The following is a 23,543-nucleotide window of genomic DNA, read 5'->3' on the forward strand; positions in this document are numbered from 1 at the left end:
CCTCAGAGGACCGTTACGACTGTGAAACAATGCAAATATTTAATCCTCTCAAAGTTTTTGCATTATCAATTTATGACTTACTTTTGGAATCAGAATTCAAGGGTAATGTGTTGTTCCACTATTCACGTGTTATAATACAAAAATGCTTGTAATATCTCAACTTTATCATTTATAAAAGTACCCCTTGCTGTTTTAGACGAAGGTTTTGCAGCACCATAAGTGAGGAAAAATGGCACTGTAAGAAATTAGATATTTTAAATTGGTGCATGAATTTATCCATCCATCCATCCATTCATCCATCTATTGTTTGAGCTGCTTATCCTCACATTGGTCACAGGAGTGCTGGAGCTTATCCCAGCTATCCTTGAGTCGGAGGCGGGATTTTCATTTTAAAAACTGCAATTATTTGGTTGCGCTCGTGTATAAAGGCAAACTACGTGTGGGACAGCTGCAAGTGACGTCAGCGCGGTCACCGGTGCGTGAATATAAAAAGGCCTCTCATTAATTGCACATTCTCTTCTCAACGATTGGCATGTGTCGCCCGCTAACCCTAACCCACCCACGAAGCCCAATAGAGGACTTTGTATGCTGATGTGACTTTCGTGTCTTTTTATTGGTGAATTTGGGTCAAACATCATTATGCTAATCACAGTGGGTTGGAGAAGTGGCGCCGAACGTGGCAGTGTAAGAAGAAAGTGTAAAAATGCATTGCAGATGCAATTATTGATGAATGAAAGTAGCGAGCGGCATGTAGTTTAATATACCAAAGTACCGTTTCTTCTTAACATAAATACTCCAGTAAAAGTCAAATCACTGCTTTACTACAAGTATCCCGGCAAGCAAACTTTATACAAAATGTTGCTTGAGTTAATGTAACAGAGTAACTCTTACTACCTACCTATGTTGATTGGTAACTGTTGAATTAATGGATGACTATGCTCCGTAGGGTGAGTCAGAACAGCAAGCTGAACCTGATGACCAGTGAGAACCTGTCCATCTGCTTCTGGCCCACGCTGATGCGCCCTGACTTCACCACAATGGACGCACTGACTGCCACGCGCACCTACCAGACAATCATCGAGAGCTTCATCCACCAGTGCGCGTACTTCTTCTACAATCAACCACTAGCCGACGGCCTCCCGGGCTCGCCGACCTCCATGCTCTCCTACGGCGTGGGCACCTCGGCGTACTCATGCATGGTCGGCAGCTACTCCTCGCCAGCGCCATCCCCCCCGACCCCATACGTCCTCCCGGCAACTCCTCCCGTCATCCCGCACTATGGCCCCCCCATCCACCACCACCACCACCAATCGCCACCCCGCTCCCCACCGCCGACCCCGCAGTTACCCATCCCCGCCCTGCTCCCGCCCTCCCTCCACCCACATCACCCACCTACGGAACAACACATGCTGTGAACCATCAAGGGGAAAGAAAAAAAAAAAAAGAGATTGCGAGTGCTGCAGCAAGAGATACTCACAAAGGAATGGAAGGAGGACCCAAGGACAGGAAATGGGATAAGGACATTGGGAGATCTGCAGTATGCACAGGGAGATACTTTGGGAGAAAAGTACTTGAATAGAGAGGCCCAGACTAGCCCCACCACCACCACCACACACACAAACACACGCACACACACCCATTGTCACTTAAACTGAGGAACAACATGAAGATTGAGATGTTTCGAGGACCGAAGAGGGACTCTGGGAGGGACTCCATGGGGTCACACAGGAGAAATGTCAGCTCAGAAAACACAATTGACATTAGCAGCCTCAAAGCAACTTTTTCTTTATCTTTTTTTTTTTTTTTTTTTTTTTTTTAAATCTCGCTGGAGGCCCCCGCCACACACACTTGCTGACTCAAATCCTTGCCTCCGCACACATACACACAAACAAAGACGGTTTCACTCGAGGGTTTTTTTGTCCAACACCCAAGACAGAGGGGAAAAAAAACAAGAACTCAACCAACCGGATCTGCAAATCAGAGCAAAGGATCTTGGGTGCTCTCCCTTCCTTGGCAGTCAGTCTACTGTATGTTCACGCTATCTTTGTGTGACCGTGATTATGAAGTTACTGATAGCATTTTAAAAAGTCAACCCACAGCTCAAGTTTCCACCCTTTTCTTTTGCCAGTCAGTGCGCAAGTGTGTTTGTGCGCACGCATGAGTTCTTTTTACCTGGTTGGCAGTGAGTTTTGTGTGTGTGTGTGTGTGTGTGTGTGTGTGTGTGTGTGTGTGTGTGTGTGTGTCAAGTAGGCATTGCTGTCGTTTTCATAGTAAGGACCTTGTTTGAAAAGCACTTTTCTGAGCACTTTCAAGCCACATTTTTTTTTTTTAAATTGGAGCTGTGACTTCACCCTTCACTCACTTATGGCAGAACACCACTGACATCTAGAGGATCAATCGGAGTATAGCAGCCACTACATGGGCGTTGCGCCATAGCGTTTACTTATTTTTTTTTTTTTTTTTTTACTGCCAGCTTTCTTTTTCTAAAGCTGTGTTTACCAACATTTTTTTTTAGCCATTGCACATACTTTACATTTGGAAAAATCTCACAGCACACAACTTCAACAACAAAATCACAAATCGTGGATACATGTTAATTCCCATTTACTGTAATGGAAAAGCATATTATTGTAGTCACTGGCATGAATACAAAGTAAGCAGTAAATAATATTTACTGCACTGAAAATTTAATGAAATGTTAGGAATTACTCTTCTAACAAGTGAGGTAATTATGGTGTGGCATCAACTTTTGATAAGCCGGCCCCGACCAACCACCAAACAAATTTGAATAAGATTTTGCTCAAGGCCCCTAAAAGCATGAGCATCAGATGCTTCTCTAGAACACCGTTGAACCTCTAAAATTATTAGTATTAGTATATTAATTGATAATCGTATTAGGGCCACACTGTAGTGAAAAGAGAACTTAATAGAAAACATTTGGAACCTCACGTGATGAAAGTTAGGGTTTCTGGAACAAGTTGGAATATTAAAAATTCTCAATTTGATAGAAAAAAAATTGCCAGTTAAACCCTTCTACATAATCTGACAAGAACAGTGACGATTTTGTAAGAATAAAATGGGAATATGTATTTTTCTTCTAATTTAGGTCTCTATTCTTGTATAATTATATCTTTGGCATTATTAAGAGTAAAGCAGGTTGTAATTTGTTTTGCCATTTTAGTTCTTCTAATATCAACACTTTATTCTTAAAAATAACTGACATCTCAGCAAATCACAACTTTTGATAGATTTTCAACATTTCACTCATCATATCATGACTATGCTTTGTAAAATTAACTCTTTTGTTGTCAGATGGAATCTTCAAAACAAAAACTCTGAAGAGTTATTCTTGGAATATGACCTCTTCATTCCTAAAAATGTAAGACTATGTGGGAAAAATATCTTAATTTTATCAAAATAGTGGTACTACTTCATTCCCATAAAAGTACCATTTCTCCATATTTTAAAAATTAAATTTTACATCAAACCTGTAAATGTCATTACATTATTATTACTACAACTGTTTTCCCTGTCAAGGAAATTATTTTTTTTCCCCTCATAAAATGACAATATTAATTCTTTTCTGCTAAAATTGCCACACTGTCCTCTACCGCACTGCTCTGCCACTGCACCTCCTCACCACGCTCTCCCATCAGAGAGTGGATCTTTTTTTTTTTTTTTTGAGACTTGAGACAAGAACAGACAGTCCATTCATCCGTCAACACGACTGGAACGGAGCATCCCAAATTCCCTTTCCCTGGCCCCGCTGTTACCGTAGAAACCAGCAAGACGGTGGGGGGGGGGGGCCCAGAGGATCCATAATCCGAACGGCTTTTGAAGTGCGTTTTTGTGTATTGTCACACAGATGCTCACCAAGGTCACATGAACCCCCCCTTCAATAGCCTAAAAGCCTTTTAAACGATCACTGAACTATACAGGAGCTTTTATCACAACACTACCTATTTACCCCCGTTTCTTGTGTGTGTTCCTAAGTGTGTGTATGGTGGAATTAGGTGTATGTTAGACGAGCTGTGCGTGGCAGACGTCCAGAAAGCTTCGTGATCCGGATAAAGGTGACCGCAGAGAATGCAGCCCCCCTCATGTTCACTTGCCCCCCGCTGGGTAAGCCTATTCGCTCATCCGTATTATTAGGAACGAGGGGATGATGATACCTTGGGAGAGAGAGTGAGGGAGTTCTTGACCACCGGTTGCGTGTGCGTGTGTGTCAACTAGTGAGTCCAATCCATGTATTGAAATGACTGAGGCAGCCAAAGACTGGACAAAAAAAAAAGAGGTGACCGTGCAGAACAACTGAATATTGTAACAGAAAAAAATGTGACAGTTTTTCCCGAACAATGGTGACGGATGTCTGTTAAGTTTAAGTAAATGAATACATAAATTAAAACAAAAACAAGAAAAAGTATGTGGAATGGGGTTCTTTATGGTATGTTTGGGAGGGCCCGGGTTTAGCATTTTTGCCCAGTGGTGAGCAAAACTTTCTTTTGAAAAAATTTTTTTTGATGGCCACTATAGTGCATGAATTCTTCCCCAGAGAGGAAGAAGAGGGCTTCACCACTTAGTCTATTTAATAATGAAATAAAAATATTATGACCAGTTTTTTGGGGGGAGGGGTCATAATGGGTAAAAAAATAACAAACAAAAAAAAAAACAAGTACTGTAAATTGAAAAGAACGTGTCAATTTACTAAGTCTGGCAATTTGTCTCGGGGGGAATGGTGTATACAGCAAGGCCTTATGTGATCTGTATTATAGTTAATAAATGAAATCTTGTACAAAGATGCCTTTGTGTCACTTATGTTTGCATGGAGACATGCTCAAGTAAAGAAGACAAAGTTAAAAACAATTCAAGGTCCACTTTGTATTTTTTTTTTTGAAGGTATAAACGGCATTGGTGCATTGCCCAAAAGAACTAAAAAAAAAAAAAAAAAGGATGAATAATCTATCCATTGACTGATTTATTGGGCGGTAACAACAAACGATAATCAGTAAAATATCAACAAGAATCTAGCATGTACACAGTGGCACTCAATAGTTAAATTATTCAACACACGACTGGTTATCAGATGTGCCTCTCAGTGGTGAGGATCCCGGGGTTCAAATCTGACCTCTCCTGCGTGGAGTATGAATGCTCTCCCCATGCGTATGTGGATTTTCTCCGGGTACACGTATTTCCTCCCGTAGCCCAAAAACATGCAGTCTAGGTTCATTGAGAACTCTACATAACCTGTAGGTGTGAATGTTTGTTAATATGAGCCCTGCGACTGAGTGGCGACCAGTTCAGGGCGTACCCCACCTCTAGCCAGCCAGGATAGGCTCCAGCAGGCCTGAGAGAAGTCGCTAGCACATGCTGACTTGATATCACACATGGGCAAACAAATATCTACATAAGGACAAACTCTGTGATTTAATTCACCTTTTTGGCATTTACACAAAAATGTCAGTGCATACAGGAACATTGAAATGGCAACATAGAGCTCCGTGAGCTTGCAATAGCTCCATTGGCGGAAAAGCAAAGACAAACTTACTCTCAGGGTTCCACCAGGTACAAAACAAATACTTTTGAAACGACACCAACCAACCAATTATTTAAACATAGCAAAAGCACCACTATGCCACAAGATGGCGCTGAATGAATACATTTATTTTCTTTGAGCTTCAGTTAAGAACAGAAAATGGGTTTCTAAAGCAAAAAAACTTGGATGCCCTGAATTATTTATATTTAAGATGTAAAAATGTTTCCAACATCGTTTCCAGTCCGTGTCCTTCGTGTGATGGGGGGGGGGGGGGAGAGACCTTAAAAAATGTTCTATACCCATACTGAGCAAATTCAGAATAAGTTGCATCCAACTGAAGGAGATTCTTGGAAGAGTGAGCCCATTTCATTGCCTCGCGCCGTGTCCTGATGGAAGAAAGGTAAGAACAGTCATCATCATTTGGCACCCAGCCAGTAGTTGCTCTTGTATTCTGCTTGTTTAATTTCTCTCTTTGTTCCCGCATCCCAAGGTCTCCCCCCTGACTGAAAGTTTTGGGTGACGTGAGGAATGGCGGTCCCCCGTGCGTGGCCGACGTGAAGGCCTGGCTGCCATTTGGCTGTGCCCTCGGCTGCCCTTTTCACTGAGTCGGAGCAAAGGAAATCCATGCGTGTGACCTTTGTGCCTGTCTCTTGCTTTCTCTCTCTCTCTCTCTCGCTCTCTCTCTCTCTCTCTCCTCTCTCTCTCTCTCTCTCTCTCTCTCTCTCTCTCTCTCTCTCTCTCTTCTCTCTCTCTCTCTCTCTCTCTCTCTCTCTCTCTCTCTCTCTCTCTCCTCTCTCTCTCTCTCTCTCTCTCTCCATCCTGGCACGTGAAAAGGGCAGGCCAGTGTGCACACAGGACATATGACCCTTCCACTTTGACCTTTAAAGTGTTATGATGGACAGAACACAACGCGCAGTATCAAATGAGAGCTCATGAACAAGAATGGAATCAAGAAAACCTACAAAAAGAAAAAAAAATGAGGGGTGGGGGGAATAATTGGACAAATGGTTACCACATTCGCACCAAAGTGTTGAGGGGGCTGGTTCGAATCCATCCTCGCCTCTCTGCCACCTGCCCACAGTTAACTGGGATAGATTCCAGCATACTTGCAACCCTAGTGAGGATAGGTGGTGTTGAAAATGGATGAATATGATTAATAATATTATGATAAACGCATTGAAATTGAATTCATTAAAAATCGACTAACATTAAAATTGAAAGATTTTTGTAGGACCGCGGGCCCTCAACGACCGTAATTTCAACCCTCTGTATGTTACACATAGTGAAGAACTTACTATAAAAGTACCTTAAAAGTGAAAATTTAAAGTATCAACTAAGATTTGAATCTAACACAATGACAAATTACATAGTGCTCACTTTTGAGGATTTTTTTCAATTTATTTTTTTGTACTTTGCAGTGGTGTAAGAACTCTGGTGGTTTCTAATATTTTGGTATTCTACCTTTTAACTGGAGTGCATGCGAGGGTTGAAATATTTCAAATAGCTCTCAATATGATCCAGTGCTTTCAAATCAACACATTAAACAATAACGATGCCACACAGTCCTTAAGGATGGGCATTTCATTTTACATTTCCTCACTTTAGAACATGGATGTAGGATTTTTTTTTTTGTATGAGTAAAAATAAAGGATTTTATTTATAGGCACCCTTCTAAAAACTCAGTCACTGCTCAAAAGTAAAACAACACTATAAAAATTTCAATGAATAGAGGAAATAAAATAAGTGAATAAAATTTAAATAGGACACTACTTCATTTTCCAATTCATTTTTAATTATATATAAATACATTAACACATATATTCTTTAAATATATTTCCAAACTATCACAATTTAGTAAAAAAAAAAAAGTCTTTTAATACATACAAATCAAGACAAAAATTGACAATTGGAGCACATGGCGTAGTGATAACATTTTTGGAATATTTAAAGTAGTCATAACATTAAAAAAAGAATACCTACATGATATTTCGAGAGCAATTGCCCTTCAATATTTTTAAATAGTGCATTTTTCGTAGCTCATTGGAACAATGCGGGTGGCACAGCTGGAAACCGTTGGCCTCACAGTTCTGAGGTGCCAGCTTCAGTCGCGGACCCGCCTATGTGGAATTTACATGTTCTAACCGTGTCTGCGTGGGTTTTCTCTGGGCACTCCAGTTTTCGCCCACACCCCCAAAACATGCAACATTAACTGGACACTCTAAATTGCCCCTAGGTGCGATTGTGAGTGTGGCTGTTTGTCTCCGTGTGCTGTGCGATTGGGTGGCAACCAGTTCAGGGTGTACCCCGCCTCCTGCCTGTTGACAGCTGGGATAGGCTCCAGCAGCCCTCGTGACCCTTGTGAGGATAAGTGGCAAAGAAAATGGATGGATGGATGGAACGTCGCTGGGGGTACCTAATAAAGTGTCCAGTACGTATAATGTATGTTTTCTCCACCAGGGGTCGCCCTCGTCCCACACGACTCAGTGGATGCGATTGCCGTTTTGTCCTCTTGCCGATCGGCCGCAAACAAAAGCTCATTGATTGGCTGAAAGATGCGGAAGTGAGTCGGTCGAAATGGGAAGAAGACGAGCCCCGGGTGCGCCTCAACTTTCGACGTAACTTCAGAAGGTGGGCCAAGTCCAAGTTAGACAAGTTGATTTTAAAATTAAATTACAACAGCACCCACTCCCTGTACTTAAGAACCGGTACAGAATTAAAAAAAAACTAAATTACTGATGTGACTCCTTAAACAACATCTAAAGATGTAAATACTCTAAAATATATTTCAGTAAAAAGTAATTGTACATTTTTACTGCCAATTATGTACAACATTGTGTCCGTTTTGATAACTTGAGTCCAAATACAGTACTAGCAAGCCACCTAGCGTTGGCTCAGATTTTTAATGCTATCAGAACAGCATGTTCTCATCCAATCTCATCCAAATGAATTTCCGGTGTGCACTGAAATAAAACAAGGTTGACCAAAGTGCTCTACAAATCAAAAAGGATATAAAACTAAGTAACATTTCATAAGATAAAAACAACCAAAAAAAAAAAAAAACCCCAAAAAACAAGACATGCATAACCATACCATCTCTCAAAACCAATGTTAGAAAGAAATGAAGCATAGGAAAACCTCACCACTCTTTATGCACTGTGAGTGCACCGCAAGGAGATGAAGTGTGTTTTAAGAAATTAATTGGAAATTGGCAAAGTGCTGGCAAGTCTAATGTAGAGGGGGTTGCGGTCACAATTTGGGAGGTGTTACCTTATGTCTTCCTTGTGATTTATCCTATATTTTGTACTGTGGTTGTCAACTAAATGAGCTAATTGTAACAAAAGTATACATCTAACCTATGTGTGTTCAGATTTATGTAGAGAATTTCCAAATGCTAATTTCTACCCTCTTCCTTAATCGAGTCTGCAGATGCACAATTAAGGTTCTTAGTCTATCACACTAAAAAGGAGAGCGCGGTCTAAACGATTATGATGAAAAGCTGTCAGAAAAAGAAATCCTGTACTCGGCAAAGTACGGATACCTGAAACATCGACTTCAGTGCAGTACCGAAGTATTTGTATTTTGTCACATGCCACCACTGTTAATTTGAAGTGTGTCCCCCCCCCACTCTTCTCGAAGGCCTTAAAGAAGCATTGAGAATGAAGGAAGGCGACACACATGATCCACCATGACGAGTCGAGGCACGTAGCCGCGCTCAAGCGTGTCTTTGTGGGGCTCGGAGCGCGCAGCTGCGCTGCCTATTGAATTGTGATGTGGGCTGGCCTCTACAGGTGGAAACGCTCCTATCAATACGGCCTGTCCGAGCCTGACCGCTGGCCGATCCGTCTCATTGATGATTTCAGGTGCCCCCCTCCCCCCGCGGTGCCCCACCCCATTCCCCCCACCCCCGGGAGCACCATTGATTCATGTCTGGGCCGTAGTGGTGCTATTTCCATATTGATACCTGGATGGATGACGATGCTCCAGGAACAAGCTGCTGTTATTGAGCTGCTTCGCTTGATGGGTTTATGCTCAGTGCTCATAATAGTTCTTCTTCTGCGACGTTTATTTATGCATGTGCACTACAATAATGGGGATTAATCAGTGACTTCATGTCTAGAGTCCCTGTAGCTCAGTGGTTAGAGCACTGGTTTGATAAACCAGGGGTTGTGGGTTCGTATACCACTGGGGCCTCCACTCCCTGAGAAGGGTTGCGTCAGGAAGGGCATCCGGCGTAAAAATTGTGCCAAACATATATGCGTTCATCTGAGATGACACGCTGTGGCGACCCCGAAAGGGACAAGCCGAAAGAAACTTACTTACTAATCAGTGACTTCATGTCTATTTATTGATACACAAGTAACAAATGGATCAGTGTTGTGCGATGGCACTGCATATCTACACACATTAAGCGCTCATCATTTTTCTATAATATTTTGAAAACTATACTGTATTACAATACAGTGGACCCTCACCAATCGCAACTGCAAATGGCAACTGTCTGCAAATAATTGAATTTCCCCTAGAAAGGATGATAATGCATTCATAGTTTAATGCATAAATATGCCACAAAACACTCAAAACTCTTTCAAATGCATACAAGCGTCTTCAAACAATGCTGTCAAAAATAATATGTGCACTTCACGTGCATATTTTGTATTGCCTTTGTAGCTATAGTTTGTAACTTTTGGTGCCTCCTAAACTCAAATTCAGTATTACAACAAAAGAATAGCCAACATGACGTAGACTTGTCTGTTATTCTGCAACATTTTTGCTGTGTTTCGAAGTACATGCGTAGTATAGCTGCTGCCAAAATAAATAAATAAATAACCTTTTACCAAACGTACAAAAAATCAGATACTAACAAATACACTAAGATGCAAGAGGAGCTGATTGTTGACTCTATTGTGTATCCGAAGGTTTGTGACCGACGACGACATTCAGATTTACCAGTTCTAGTGACTTCGTCAAAGTAGGACTGGAACTCACTTGTAAAACAAAGACCTCCTCTAGTTCCTCCTCCGACTGTGCTGCATTATTGATGGAAACCAAGGACATAAAGGACACGGCGATAGAAACTGCTCATATGAGAATTTGGGGCCCGTTTATCAGGTGAGGCGGTTTCTCTTTGCATCATAACAACATCGTGTCCTGGATGAGATTTTTCGGTGTTAAAATCATTTCACACCGACACTGAAATGCAGTTTTGGCCTATTTTTTAAAAATTTTCGGTGCTTTAGAAATTTGTACTGGCCCGAGCAGGCCAGTGTGCATACGTGGGTGGTGACCCGGCACGGCGACAGGTGGTCCCGGGCCACTGTTAATGTTGGAATCTCTTTTAGGTGAGAAAATTAAGGCAACACTTCGATGAGCTGACGCACAAAAAAAAAAAAAAAAAGGAAATGACCTTTTGTCGTCTGTACGGAAGCAAAGGCAGAATGATATTAACATTTAAATTAGGTCAGCAAGTAAAATGTGCCACAAGGTTGCATGACAATCAGCATCGTTTGTCAGTCAAGAGTTTGCCGATCGATACTTTGATAAAAGCGCCTGGCTAGAACCTGCAAGTGTCCTGCCTTGTTGAGCTGTACCGCTCCTTTTTTTTTTTTTTTTTGGTGCTGTGATATCCGCAGTATCTCTTTATTTTGAAGTGGTTAGTGTTTCCCCTCATTGGCTCGAGTGCACACACTGCATAATGCACAACAACTCCGTGGAGAGCTTGGAGTTGTGAACCCAATTTTGACAACATCTCAATTTAAAGGACGGGAAGACAACAGTAGGATCTGCCAGAAAAAAAAAAGGAGCTGAACTGCTCCTCCTTTGTGCTTGTAGGGTCACTGCTTTGAGACAGACTCATGGGCTGGAGGTCAACGTGGCGTGGATCAGGAGTGCCGACATATACAAGTGCTGATTACCTCCCTTCAAGTAGAAAGAAAAAATGCAAATAATAAATGTACGAGCAACGTGCTTGTTTTTGTGCTTGATTAATTATGCCGTTTAATTCCACATCCACCATGCTGCTCCTCCATATAATTTCCCAGTGGTCTCGGCTGTTTCTTCTCTCGCTCTCTCCTCGCCCCCCCCTCCTCATCGCAATATGAATCATGGATCCGACCGTATGCACCCGAGGGAGCGCAATGAATCGGCGTGCAGGCTGACCAATCGCGGGGATTGGAGGTAGACTTGACCGTGGAAGGAGTCTCCGCGTCAAGGTATCATCTTAAACGCTAAAATCTAAAATGTGAGAGTCGGCACTGATGTCACGGAAAGAATGTGTGGTCGGGGTTGAAACAATGAATCAACTGATAAATCAACTTTGTCATTCTGTGTCAAAGTTTAAAACGTGAAGTCCACTAACTGATGATCACATGTTTTTCGAATGTCATCTTCCAATAGGGCAATTTATATTGGGACCACAGGAATGGCTGCGAGGAACAAGGTGAGCCTCACCAAAATGTTCAGTCCAATACTGCATCCTAACACTTGTCGCATTATGGCATACGTTAATAGCGTGTTGGGAATGTACCAAAAATGAGATGCGTAGAGGAGTCACTTTCAAAATCTGCAAGTTTACCCCCATAAAAAATATCAGCACGTGGGAAATATAAAGATTGATTGTTGAAGCAAAAGCATGTACCCCTCCCACTAATTACAACTACATTCTGCACAATGGTGAGCATTATTTTATAATTTTTTTACTTTTGTTTCTCTGCTGGTCTGTTCAAATGCCTCAATGTGAAACCTGTCCAAGTATAAAAAAAAAAAACGTTAAGGACTGCTGTACTGTGCTGATACAAGTATCATTGATCATCAATTGATCAAGTCAAATTCAACTCCAAAAAAAAATCTGAAAATCACTCATCCTCGGGTGTGTGCTGACCAACACACACCACACACACACACACACACACACACACACACACACACACACACACGATATCTTCACAGAGAAAGGTGAGACTTCTCCCCCAAACCAGATGGATGTTGTAATACCAAAACCGACGTGCGAAAGGCATCACAGGGCATCCAGACTACACAAAAGTACAAAAAAAAGAAATTAAATTTATTCCCCACAAATTTCACAAATTCATCAAGTCCATCGAATTTTTTGTGCTCTTTCTAAAACGTCACAAACACCAAGGCCCGTCTAAAAAGAAAAGTAGTACAGTAATTCTTCCAAGCTAGTCGGCTAAAGTGACACATCTTGATTGAGAGACAAGCTTTGTATGTGAGGAAGGAGCTAAGTTTAGCCTGGGTTGTTGTGCTTTGCCACATGTGCATGTACCAGTGCATTTTTTTTTTCAAAATCAAATTATCTGTAATCTATTTATTTTTTTTGCGTAATGTTGTGACAGGAGTTTTTACCTCCACCTCATAAGGCAGTTAGTTCTGATGACATACCGGTGGAGGTAGGGAAGCAATTTGGAAAGGTGGCTGTGGAGTTTTTGACCAACTTATTCAAGAGAATACTAGTGGGTGAGAAGATACCTGAAGAATGGAGGAAAAGTGTGCTAGTTCCCATTTTTAAGAACAAAGGGGATGTTTAGAGCTGTGGGAACTATAGAGGAATAAAGTTGATGACCCACACAATGAAGTTATGGGAAAGAGTAGTGGAGGCTAGACTCAGGACAGAAGTATGTATCTGCGAGCAACAGTATGGTTTCATACCTAGAAAGAGTACCAGATGCATTATTTGCTTTGAAAATGCTAATTGAAAAGTACAGAGAATGTCAGAAGGAGCTACATTGTGTCTATGTGGATCTAGAGAAAGACAATGATAGAGTACCAAGAGAGGAACAGTGGTACTGCATGCGCAAGTCTGGTGTGGCGGAGAAATATGTTGGAGTAGTACAGGACATGTATGAGGACAGCGGTGAGATGTGCCGTAGGATTGTCAGAAGAATTTAAGGTGGAGATGGGTCTGCATCAGGGATCCGCGCTGAGCCCCTTCCTGTTTGTGGTAGTAATGTGTAGGCTGACAGATGAGGCTAGACTGGAATCCCCTTGGACCATGATTTTCCCAGTGTCTCGTCCCATCGGAACGAGAGTAGGACCCAAATGCAGGACTCGGAAGATGCAAGGTAGTTCAAGGAGACACGTTTATTATATGCAGAGGTAGGGGATCGAGCAGGCAGTCCGGTGCAGCAGCGGTAGTTGGGGCGTCGGGCGAAGAGAGCAGATGAGCGGACAGGCAGGAGTCGGTACACAGGGGAACAATCAACGCAGGCAGAAGTATCAAAGGAGTCAGGCTTACAAGGTTGGTCGGAGAACATGCGAAGGTCGGTACACACAGGTTCGATCAGGGATACCGGAGCACACGAACGGGACATGAAGATCAAACGAAATGGCGGTCATATAAATCCACAGCATAATCAGGCTGCATGAGGCCCAGGTGTGCACCTTCCAATCAGCGCACCTGCGCGGACACCTGCACAGCTTGTGCTGGAGCGGCAGGATCATGACAGTACCCCCACCCCCTCAAAGGCACTGCTCCCAGACGTGCCTAAATGAAAAAAACAGACAATAATTAACACAGGCAGGGTGGGCGGAAGGGGTGTCCGGAGGAGGGCACCCCCCCCCCCCCCCGAACCCCAGTCTGGGGGCCATCTAGGCCACCAAACACAAGGCGTCCGGGTGGACAGGTCAGGTTTGACACGTGGGCGTGTCTCGGGAGCGGGTCAGTTCCAACTGCTGCGTGAAGTCTGCTCGGAACAGCCAAAACCTCGACGTGGGAATGGCGAGGAGGCGGGTCAGTTTCCACAGCTACGTGTGCTTGGTGAGGCATTTCGCGGCGCAACGACTCGTGATTTGGCGACTCCTCCTCCCTCTGGGCTGGAAGCTTCGCCACCAGCTGCGGGTCTGCCAGTTTTGCCGTTGCCGGCGAGGAGTGGGAGGACGATGTCTTAGTTGCCGCGCAGCGGAAGTCACCGGGGAGCGCCCGACCGGGGCGTCTCCTCTGGCCGCCACGCGGAGGTTCCGGGTAGATGGCCAAGTGCGTTCCCTCATATGGATTAGTGTACTTAAACCTACCGGGCGAAGACGTTTGGGTGCTGGAAACGCAGGGAGGTGAAACAAACTGACTGGGATGAAAGATCGGACGAGCAGATTCATAATCAGAATAATCGGAGTCGTACTCCGGCAGCCGGTCATACAAATCACGGTCCTGCTCGTACTCCGAAAAGTCAGAGTCCAGAAGAATATGAGGAGCCGGACGGGTCATGTTCGGGATGTATTCATACCTCGCTGGTGGAGCGTAAGACACGGAAGCGGAGGACATCAGGGAGCCTACCCGGATCGGACAGGCTTGGTCCTCTGGCAGACGGTCGACTTTCCGTCGGTCCCGGCGACGCCGGGTCTTTCCACCTGGGTGCTGTGTTGGCCAGTTAGTTCTGTCACGTCCCGAGTAGGACCAAATGCAGGACTCGGAAGATGCAAGGTAGTTCAAGGAGACACGTTTATTATATGCAGAGGTAGGGGATCGAGCAGCCAGTCCGGTGGAGCAGCGGTAGTTGGGGCGTCGGGCGAAGAGAGCAGATGAGCGGACAGGCAGGAGTCGGTACACAGGGGAATAATCAACGCAGGCAGAAGTATCAAAGGAGTCAGGCTTACAAGGTTGGTCGGAGAACATGCGAATGTCGGTACACACAGGTTCGATCAGGGATACCGGAGCACACGAACGAGACATGAAGATCAAACGAAATGGCGCCGGCCAGTTGTCATCGCGGTCATATAAATCCACAGCATAATCAGGCTGCATGAGGCGCAGGTGTGCACCTTCCAATCAGTGCACCTGCGTGGACACCCGCACAGCTCATGCTGGAGCGGCAGGATCATGACACCCAGATGATATTGTGATCTGCAGTGAAAGCAGGGAGCGGGTAGAGGAACAATTAGAAAGATGGAGGCACGCACTGGAAAGGAGAGGAATGAAGATTAGCCAAAGTAAAACCGAATATATGTGCGTGAATGAGAATGGTGGAGGGGAAAGAGTGAGGCTACAGGGAGAAGAGATAGCGAGGGTGGAGGACTTCAAATATTTAGGGTCAACAATCCAGAGCAATGGTGAGTGTGGTTAGAAAGTGAAGAAACTGGTCCAAGCAGGGTGGAACAGCTGGCGGAAGGTCTCTGGTGTGTTATGTGACAGAAGAGTCTCTGCTAGGATGAAGGGAAAAGTTTATAAAACAGTGGTGAAGCCAGCCATGATGTATGGATTAGAGACGGTGGCACTGAAGAGACAACAGGAAGCAGAACTGGAGGTGGCAGAAATGAAGATGTTGAGGTTCTCGCTTGGAGTGAGCAGGTTGGATAGGATTAGAAATGAGCTCATTAGAGGGACAGCCAAAGCTGGATGTTTTGGAGACAAGATTCGAGAGAGCAGACTTCGATGGTTTGGACATGTTCAGAGGCGAGAGAGTGAGTATATTGGTAGAAGGATGCTGAGGATGGAGCTCCCAGGCAAAAGAGCGAGTGGAAGACCAAAGAGAAGGTTTATGGATGTGGTGAGGGAAGACATGAGGGCAGTTGGGGTTAGAGAGGAAGATGCAGGAGATAGGCTAAGATGGCAAAAGATGACACGCTGTGGCGACCCCTAACGGGACAAGCCAAAAGGAAAACAAGAAGAAGTTGTGATACAAGTTTTTAAATGATAGTGTTTTGGGTAATAGTTCATGGTATGCTTAGTATTTAAACTACTAACATGGGAAATCATAAACACTTTTAACCGGGAAATCAATGACTCCCGGCATAATTCTGTCACTAATGTAGACCAGTACAAGAAATCCTTTTTATTGTTGTGAATGACTTGTGACACTCAACACAGCCAGTTGCTCGACTATTTGTGTACAGCAACAGCACATGCTTCAGGTCACTCCCTGGTTCCTTATCGCGCCACAATCATAGACTCAGTGGTCTGAATGGACTTTGTGTTGACCACACACACGTTGGGATTTGACAACAGCTCTTCTGTGGAAGTGACATGACTAAACTGGTTGGTGTACTTCCTGTGGGCTCGGCAATAATCAACATAGCGACATTCCTGCGATTGTCTGGCAACCAGTTCAGGGTGTACCCCGCCTCCTGCCTGATGACAGCTGGAATGGGTTCCAGCACTCCTACGACCCTTGTGAGGCTAAGCTGCTAGGAAAATGAATGAATAATCATTTAGGCCTGCCTGACTTTTATCAGAAGAAAGTAAAAATGCTCAAATTTGACCAAGTTGATAAGTGTGAAGACCGCTTTAGTGATTCTAGCCTGAGAACAACTCAAAGATGTCCAAGTCGGAAGCCAAATCCGAGCATGATGTGTCCATGTTTTTGTTGTACGGCTCCCCCGGTGGTGTGTTTTTAGCAGGAGGCCCGATGGAACCCCGACAGCTCTCCTCTTCCCAGCTAGGCCAACCTCCTCCTCAGCCTCCTGACAGTACCAGGTTAGCCCTTTCTCCACTTTCCCCCTTGGCCCTCCTCCTCTCTTCCCTCCCGCTTTCCACTCTGAACCTCCCGTGGGGCCCCCCCATAGAGAGCGCCGCTCAGATCCAGAGCCCCCACCAAAGCCCGCCCTAATCCTCCCCATCGATCGCCCTGAGAATTTCCCTTCCCGGCGCAGCGGGCGCCGCTCCCCGCCATTCGCACGCCTCGACCCTGAGCGGCCGGCTCTTTTCATTTGGAGACAAAATGGGTGCAAGCGCATTAGCCGCGTCCTCTCTCATACTCTTCAAGCGGCGTGATGAGGTGGTTATAGCGGGCGACGTGGCGTGTTGCTCAGCTCTTTCTTCAATTCAGTCAAATGTGACTTGAGCACGTCTGCCTGTAAACTGTTTTCTTCGATAGCAGTTCAGATCGGATCACGGGATCCTGTCTAACTAGACTTTGGTAGATCATGGTGATATCAGGCAAAATTATTATTATCCTATGGTAGACATTTAAAATTGTATGGTGGCTCAGAGGTGGCAACACAGTGGAAAATCTTGATGAAAATAGTAAAGACAAAGAAATGCACAAAAGGCTATTACTACCACCACCATGCATAAAAGCCGTTGAGATTTTCAAATCTTCCAATGGGCTGCAACGGAAAAACTGTGACCCTTTATCAGGTTTTGAGGTACCACATACAGTAAACCGTGGAGTCTTTTCCAACCTGGGGTACGCGGGCACACTGCCGAGGGGAACTTGGAACAGGCGTCAATAGGTGTCACAGAATACACGTACCACCGTTATGTATTTAAGAAAAAAAAAGTACTGTAATCCAATACAGTCACTGAAAAAAAGTCAGATAGCACAGACATTTGTTATATTTTTTGCACAGGCTGTGCAGACTTGCAAAAACAATCAAAACCGTAAACTCATTAATTGTAATATATAATATATAATTTTTTACCTTCCAGATTTGTTTGCTTTGTCACCCAGAACTAGGTGAATGTTTGTTTGCTTGTTTATTTTTACAACTTCAAATGAACTGGAAAGGAATTATATATTATTTTAGAATTTGCCAAAATATTATGATCTGATATAAATGTCAGAAGGTGGCACGGTGGCTCAGCTGGAAAGCGTTGGCCTCACAGTTCTGAGGTCCCAGGTTCAATCCTGGCAACGCCTGTGTGGAGTTTGGATGTTCTCCCTGTGCCTGTGTGATTTTTTTTTTTGGGGCACTCCGGTTTACTCCCACATTCTAAAAATATGCAACATTAATTGGATACTCTAAATTGTCCCATGGTGTGATTATGAGTGCGGCTGTTTGTCTCGATGTGCCCTGCGATTGGCTGGCAACCAGTTCAGGGTGTACCCTGCCTCCTGTCCGTTGACAACTGCGATAAGCTCCAGCACTAACGCGACCCTTTGACAAAAAAAAAAAAAATTGCAGCCGGCAGTTTTTTTGAATCAGCGGGCTGAGCTGTTAAACATCTGAGTGTGAACAATAATGTATACAACCTGACATAATTTCTTTTTTTTTTTCTCCGTGGAAAATTGAGGCATTTATTTTTCTAAAGTAGTAAAGTAGACAAGCATACGCGTTGCATGTGGTCTATTATAAGGATAGGCACTATTTAAGAAAATTGAGTAATCAAATAATAGTTTTGTTTTATATTGGTGCTTAAGTATGCACAGCACGTTATTACATCTGAGGTTGTTTTTAAAGTGATATAAATAAAGTTGAGTGGGTAATCATAGTAGGAAGCATGTAGTGTGGAACTGAGCCGCAGGATGAGAATGCGTCATTACTCATTTCAAGGTTGCTCCTGGAAAGAGCCGCCAACCAACAGTCTATCCTGTGGAACATACTTGGTCATCATTTATTTATTTACGAGGCGTGTGTGTGTGTGTGTGTGTTTTACCACCGGATCGGATGTGTTTCCTCCCTCTGTTTTTGCCGTCTGCTTATGAACAACAAGTATTGGAAACAATAGATGATTAAACCTCATTTTTTATTAACATGTTGGCTGCGTTGCCAGCATGCTGGAGTAGCTGCCGGAGTTCACACCAGGTGGAGTCTGAACAGTACAGGGTTGGTGTCCAAGTTGAATGCCGGAAAGCTTTTAAAATGGGAACTATGGCCAGAATTATTTGGCCACATTTGGTTTAAATGTCGTGCAAATTATGGACCGCAAAATACTGACATCAAGGATCAACTTTGTGTATATTTTGGTTTTTGTTTTGTTTTTTTCTTGTCCTGTGTTTGGCAGGGGTCACAGTACAACCCGTAGATGACTCAGAAGATGTGTTGCTTCATTTAAGGCATTTAGCTCCGTCACTTGTTTTATTGTAGCCATTTTTTGCATTGCTCTTTTTGTTGCATTCTCATTGGTCTTGCTTGGCCTCTGAAGACCAACTTTTTGTAAACAAATCCAGGATCTGATTTAGGTTTTGTCTGAATGTTGTGGCACATTTGAGTCCATCTGTTTAATCACTGCAGTGCGGACGTCAACTCTTCCATCAACTTCTTGCTCAAGCTGATTGTTTTTAGTACGGCATTTTAACACATGACAGTTTTGAATGTTAAAATAAGCAATGTGACAAGTGGGCACCATCTTGGTTGAAATTTTGGAGCAACATGGAATGTGCAGTGCAAACATCTGTCATCAATCCTCCGTGAATAAATTCATGACAAAATAATTGATTACTATTTTACAAACTTTGGGAGCACTCAGGAAATGCATCTGAATTAAAGCCACAATTGGAAAAGTCACCAATAAAACTAGAATGCTGTGCTGATGTAGTTTTCTTTGCTTGTTGCTGTGAGTAAAATGCAGTGATTCTAGTTTTGGAGAAAGAATGAGCATGAACTAACGTTGAGCTAATATGAGACTTTCGGTCCACATCAAATTCATGTATTGACGTGTATGTATTTGCTTTGCGTAATACTACTCACACCATTCAGGGATATGTTTGGTATATCTTGAGTAAACCATGGCGTTACCTTTAATGCAATTAGAAAGACATGAAGAGACCGACGGACAATGGAAGTCCTAGGCATGATTACTGAATTTTATGTAATCTTCTATATATTCTGTACCAGCTACTCAAGACACAGTACCAGCTTTAAATAGAAATAGAAATAATTTATACAGTTTTACTCTTATTTGATGTTTTTTTTTAAAAACAAATTTTCAATAGGCTATAAATACCACACAAAAGCTTTTCCCAAAAGGCCATGGGAAAAAAATAAAAATGTAAATCATCTGATTTTCGAAATTCTTGGTGCGTTATACTCTGGTTAAGGTGGCCATTTAAAACAGACTTTCCAATCGCTCTAATTGTCGTTTCGGAGAAAAATCTTGTCAAGTTGCTCTTATAAAGTTATATCAATTATTACCTGTGTAATAAGAGTGTGTGAAGATTAAGTGTGAAGTTTTACAAAAAATAATTTCATCCAAATTCATTTTGTCTGTGTTTAGTTCATATTTATGATGATGACAGTTTGGACTCTGGCATGTAAATATTCCAGATATAATTGATCTCAGTGGAAAATGTTTAGTTTCTTTTGAAGGTCGAGTAAAAGCTAAAGTGTTGGAAAGTTTTTTTTTTTTTTTAGATCTAGTAAGTCTGCCGCACTCAAGCTCCTCAGTCCATCATCTTCAAGCACCCCTTCGTTTATTTTTCACTTTCACCGAACACACCAACTCAGCCACAGCGCTTTCACCTCCTCATTCGCAGCCCTCCATACTTCACTGCTCTTTTTCTCTGTCCTCCCTGGCCTCCGCTCCCCACCCTCCTCACAGCCCCCCCTTTACCTGACTCTCCCTTCCCCTCCTCTCATGTCAGCTACCACCACCCCAAGCCCTCTGCCCCCTCCCTCCTCTACTGCTTTCTCTTTATTAATTTATTGGGTTGTTATTCTCCTTGCCTGGCTCCGCTAATGAAGGCGGGATGCAGATGAGGGCGAAGGTCATCTCCGTAGCGATCGACCCTGTCGCCCCACAGCATGGCACTCTGACTGGCATGGGTCAGTGGCAGCTGTCAATCAAAACGCACATACACTCGCACCCTTAGACAAATACTGTACACGTGCGCACACACCTGAGCACGCACAAGTGCGTTTTATAGTCCGCCAGAGTATGTATGCGCAATCATTTTCTGATCCTTAAAACAAAGCAGAATTTATGTCATCGTGCACTAAGCTACAATGAACTTATTTTACGAGGGATTTATAGTGAAGGTCCAAGTACCCGATTACAAATTAATGTTGTTTTTTTAGACACACCATTTCCATGTACAGTACATTTCAACTAACATACAGTATACCTGATATGGCTACGTAGCAGGATGGACATTAAAAAAAAAAAAGAAGAAATGAATATCATTTGAGCGTTCCACTCTCCAGGCCTCACTAATCAATTTACTTGCAATTAAACCTTTACATGCATGTAAAAGTTTTTCTTTTGCTTTGTTTGATTATGCCAGGAGAGGGTGTCACGGGCGTGGTCTGGCAACTGCCGTGGGCGGCGCTTCCTGTGAGGGGCGTGGCCAGGCCGCTACTCTGGGCGGTGCCACCTCGGACAGCTGTCACAGCTGTGTCACATTTGGGACACTAATGAACTCAGTACTTAAGCGGTAAATGTGTCATCGGCGTTTGCCAGTTGGTTGCGCATGCTTCCCTGTATTCTGGGAAACTCCGTTACGCAATCCTTTGTCACAGCGAGTCTATGCCCTTTTAGTTTGATCACGTCTGGTTATGCTTCTTACTTTGCCTCATAGTCATCTGACCTTGTTTCACGTTTTTTGGATCTTGCCTAGCCTAGCGTTATGGTGACGTTTTGCACTGCCTTTTGGTATTGACCTGTTCTTGGAATAAAACCACTCTGAACATTATGCCTTTGCCTGGAAGTCCTGCATTTGGGTCCGCCTCCATGCCGCTGGTATATGACAGTATCACTATCTGTGCCGATACCCGATGTCTGCACTCGTACTCTGTTTCCCGAAAATACCGTGATACGATACACAATACCGCCGAGTGGGAATCAGAGTCCGCAAATGGATGATGAACTCGACTCGAGTCCCGTCAAGTTTCTTTAGCCCTTTCTCCAGCCTTGCTCCCTCCTGCTTGACTCCATAGCTGTGAACCTCAAACCTAGATTGGTACATTGAGTAAAGAGAAATAACTGATGGTGAGAAGGCATATATCTGCAAGGTTTCGCTAATTTATGGTTAAAACAAGTGGGTTCTATTTTGAGCTGATATTTGAAGCAGATCCATAAGCCAATTGTAGTCCTGTTTTGAAAGATTTTAAGGGGAGGTATAGAATCCTTTATGCTTGTCCTTCTTTTGGAGCAAAATATTAGAATCTGCTCTATAGTTTTGTACTTTGTAGTACATTTTGCAGCCTCGTAGGTCTCTGACGTACCACAAATGTTTAGCAAGCCACTACTGTCGCTTCATTTGCTCACAGGAGATCGGGTGGCTTGGTGGATTAAAGGGCTCTTTATTGCACCATAATCCTGCAACGCAAGTCAGGTTTGGGTCTTGGTCCCATTTAACTGTGCTTTATTCACAGATCTATAAGTTTAAATGGACAAAATAAACTTCCATGTTGTAAAACAATATAAATGATTACAACTTGGTGCGATTTTAAGTAGGTATTCTACTACATCTGTGTAGTGACATTAATACAATTACTAATCCCTTTTTTTGTAAACCATTTCATACAGTAAGAAATGAAGAACAAAGTGTCCCTGAATGCACCTCATCCAGCCTAATATGGCTGCTATGTAATTATAATAATAAGATGCCGCACTAAACTGTGGCCCGGCCAAGCCAGCATGAAATATACATTATTTAGCAGGTGAAAAACTAGCAGTGTGGAAATAAATAAATACGTGGTCCATTCATTGCAGGAACTTTTGAAAACAGAGCAAAAAATATATTCTTACCTAAGAAACGTTATTCCCAGTTTGGAATAACTTTGTAGTTGTACGACGCAGCACAATGTTCAGGCATCCTTGTTATTTTGGTTTCCAACTGTGTTGTCCACAAAATTGGAATGGACCGGATATTTTGCCCTCCTTGGTTGTTGGAACATGGTTCAAAGAGGAGTGTCCTATTAATGATGTCTACGATCAGTGCTCTTGAATAGCACTGATGAGCACAGTAGTGGCTCATTAATATGTACTCATGTCGTCGAAAGTGTGATTCTCCCGGTCACTAAAGGCTGCCATCCAAAGCCTCAAGAACCGACTCACCATGCCATCGATCCTCACAATCCTGAATTCTCAGTGGCAATTTGTGACGGAGGTGGATGCATCCATTGTTGCGATCGCGACAGTTCTCTCCAACCGGTGGGAGCAGGATGGGAAGATGCACACCTGTGCCTCCCTTGTTACTGTGACTGACCAGGGTGTAGTGGAAGTATGACGTCGGCGATTGTGAGCTGCCGATATTCAACGTGGCCCTGGAGGACTGGAGACACTGGCTGGAGAGAGTAGAACACCAGTTCATCGTCTAGACCAGCAGTCGGCAACCCGCGGCTCCGGAGCCTCATGCGGCTCTTTCATCCTTATAATGCGGCTCTGATTGGCTTGGGAAAA

General features: G+C 43.4%; 2 protein-coding genes and 3 long non-coding RNA genes across 6 annotated transcripts in view; 2 read left to right on the forward strand and 3 right to left on the reverse strand.

The window, feature by feature from the left end:
- Positions 1-4,790, forward strand: part of arhgap35a (Rho GTPase activating protein 35a) — a 96,944-nt gene extending 92,154 nt beyond the window's left edge. For both annotated transcript variants that reach the window (XM_061826646.1, XM_061826645.1), the window contains one exon: positions 947-4,790. In XM_061826646.1, the coding sequence (XP_061682630.1) occupies positions 947-1,415 (469 nt within the window). In that variant the 3' untranslated portion in view covers positions 1,416-4,790. The remainder of the gene's footprint in view (positions 1-946) is intronic.
- Positions 4,791-5,198: 408 nt separating this feature from the next.
- On the reverse strand, positions 5,199-8,783 carry LOC133504675 (uncharacterized). The gene is made up of 3 exons (XR_009796052.1): positions 8,674-8,783; positions 6,557-6,647; positions 5,199-5,919 (listed from the first exon to the last, which is right to left on the reverse strand). It is a non-coding gene; the product is annotated as an uncharacterized LOC133504675 (long non-coding RNA).
- On the forward strand, positions 7,773-21,562 carry LOC133504673 (uncharacterized). The gene is made up of 6 exons (XR_009796050.1): positions 7,773-8,161; positions 10,450-10,642; positions 11,363-11,483; positions 11,572-11,742; positions 11,927-11,969; positions 21,424-21,562. It is a non-coding gene; the product is annotated as an uncharacterized LOC133504673 (long non-coding RNA).
- On the reverse strand, positions 11,977-17,798 carry LOC133504672 (uncharacterized). The gene is made up of 2 exons (XM_061827182.1): positions 13,931-17,798; positions 11,977-13,779 (listed from the first exon to the last, which is right to left on the reverse strand). Exon 1 carries the CDS (start codon positions 15,285-15,287, stop codon positions 14,058-14,060), a length of 1,230 nt encoding a protein of 409 aa, XP_061683166.1. The 5' UTR covers positions 15,288-17,798; the 3' UTR covers positions 11,977-13,779; positions 13,931-14,057.
- LOC133504674 (uncharacterized) lies at positions 18,286-23,496 on the reverse strand. The gene is made up of 2 exons (XR_009796051.1): positions 22,890-23,496; positions 18,286-22,090 (listed from the first exon to the last, which is right to left on the reverse strand). It is a non-coding gene; the product is annotated as an uncharacterized LOC133504674 (long non-coding RNA).
- Between the last annotated feature and the right edge of the window lie 47 nt (positions 23,497-23,543).

Source organism: Syngnathoides biaculeatus, chromosome 8 (assembly GCF_019802595.1).
Source record: "Syngnathoides biaculeatus isolate LvHL_M chromosome 8, ASM1980259v1, whole genome shotgun sequence".
Lineage (NCBI taxonomy): Eukaryota > Metazoa > Chordata > Actinopteri > Syngnathiformes > Syngnathidae > Syngnathoides > Syngnathoides biaculeatus.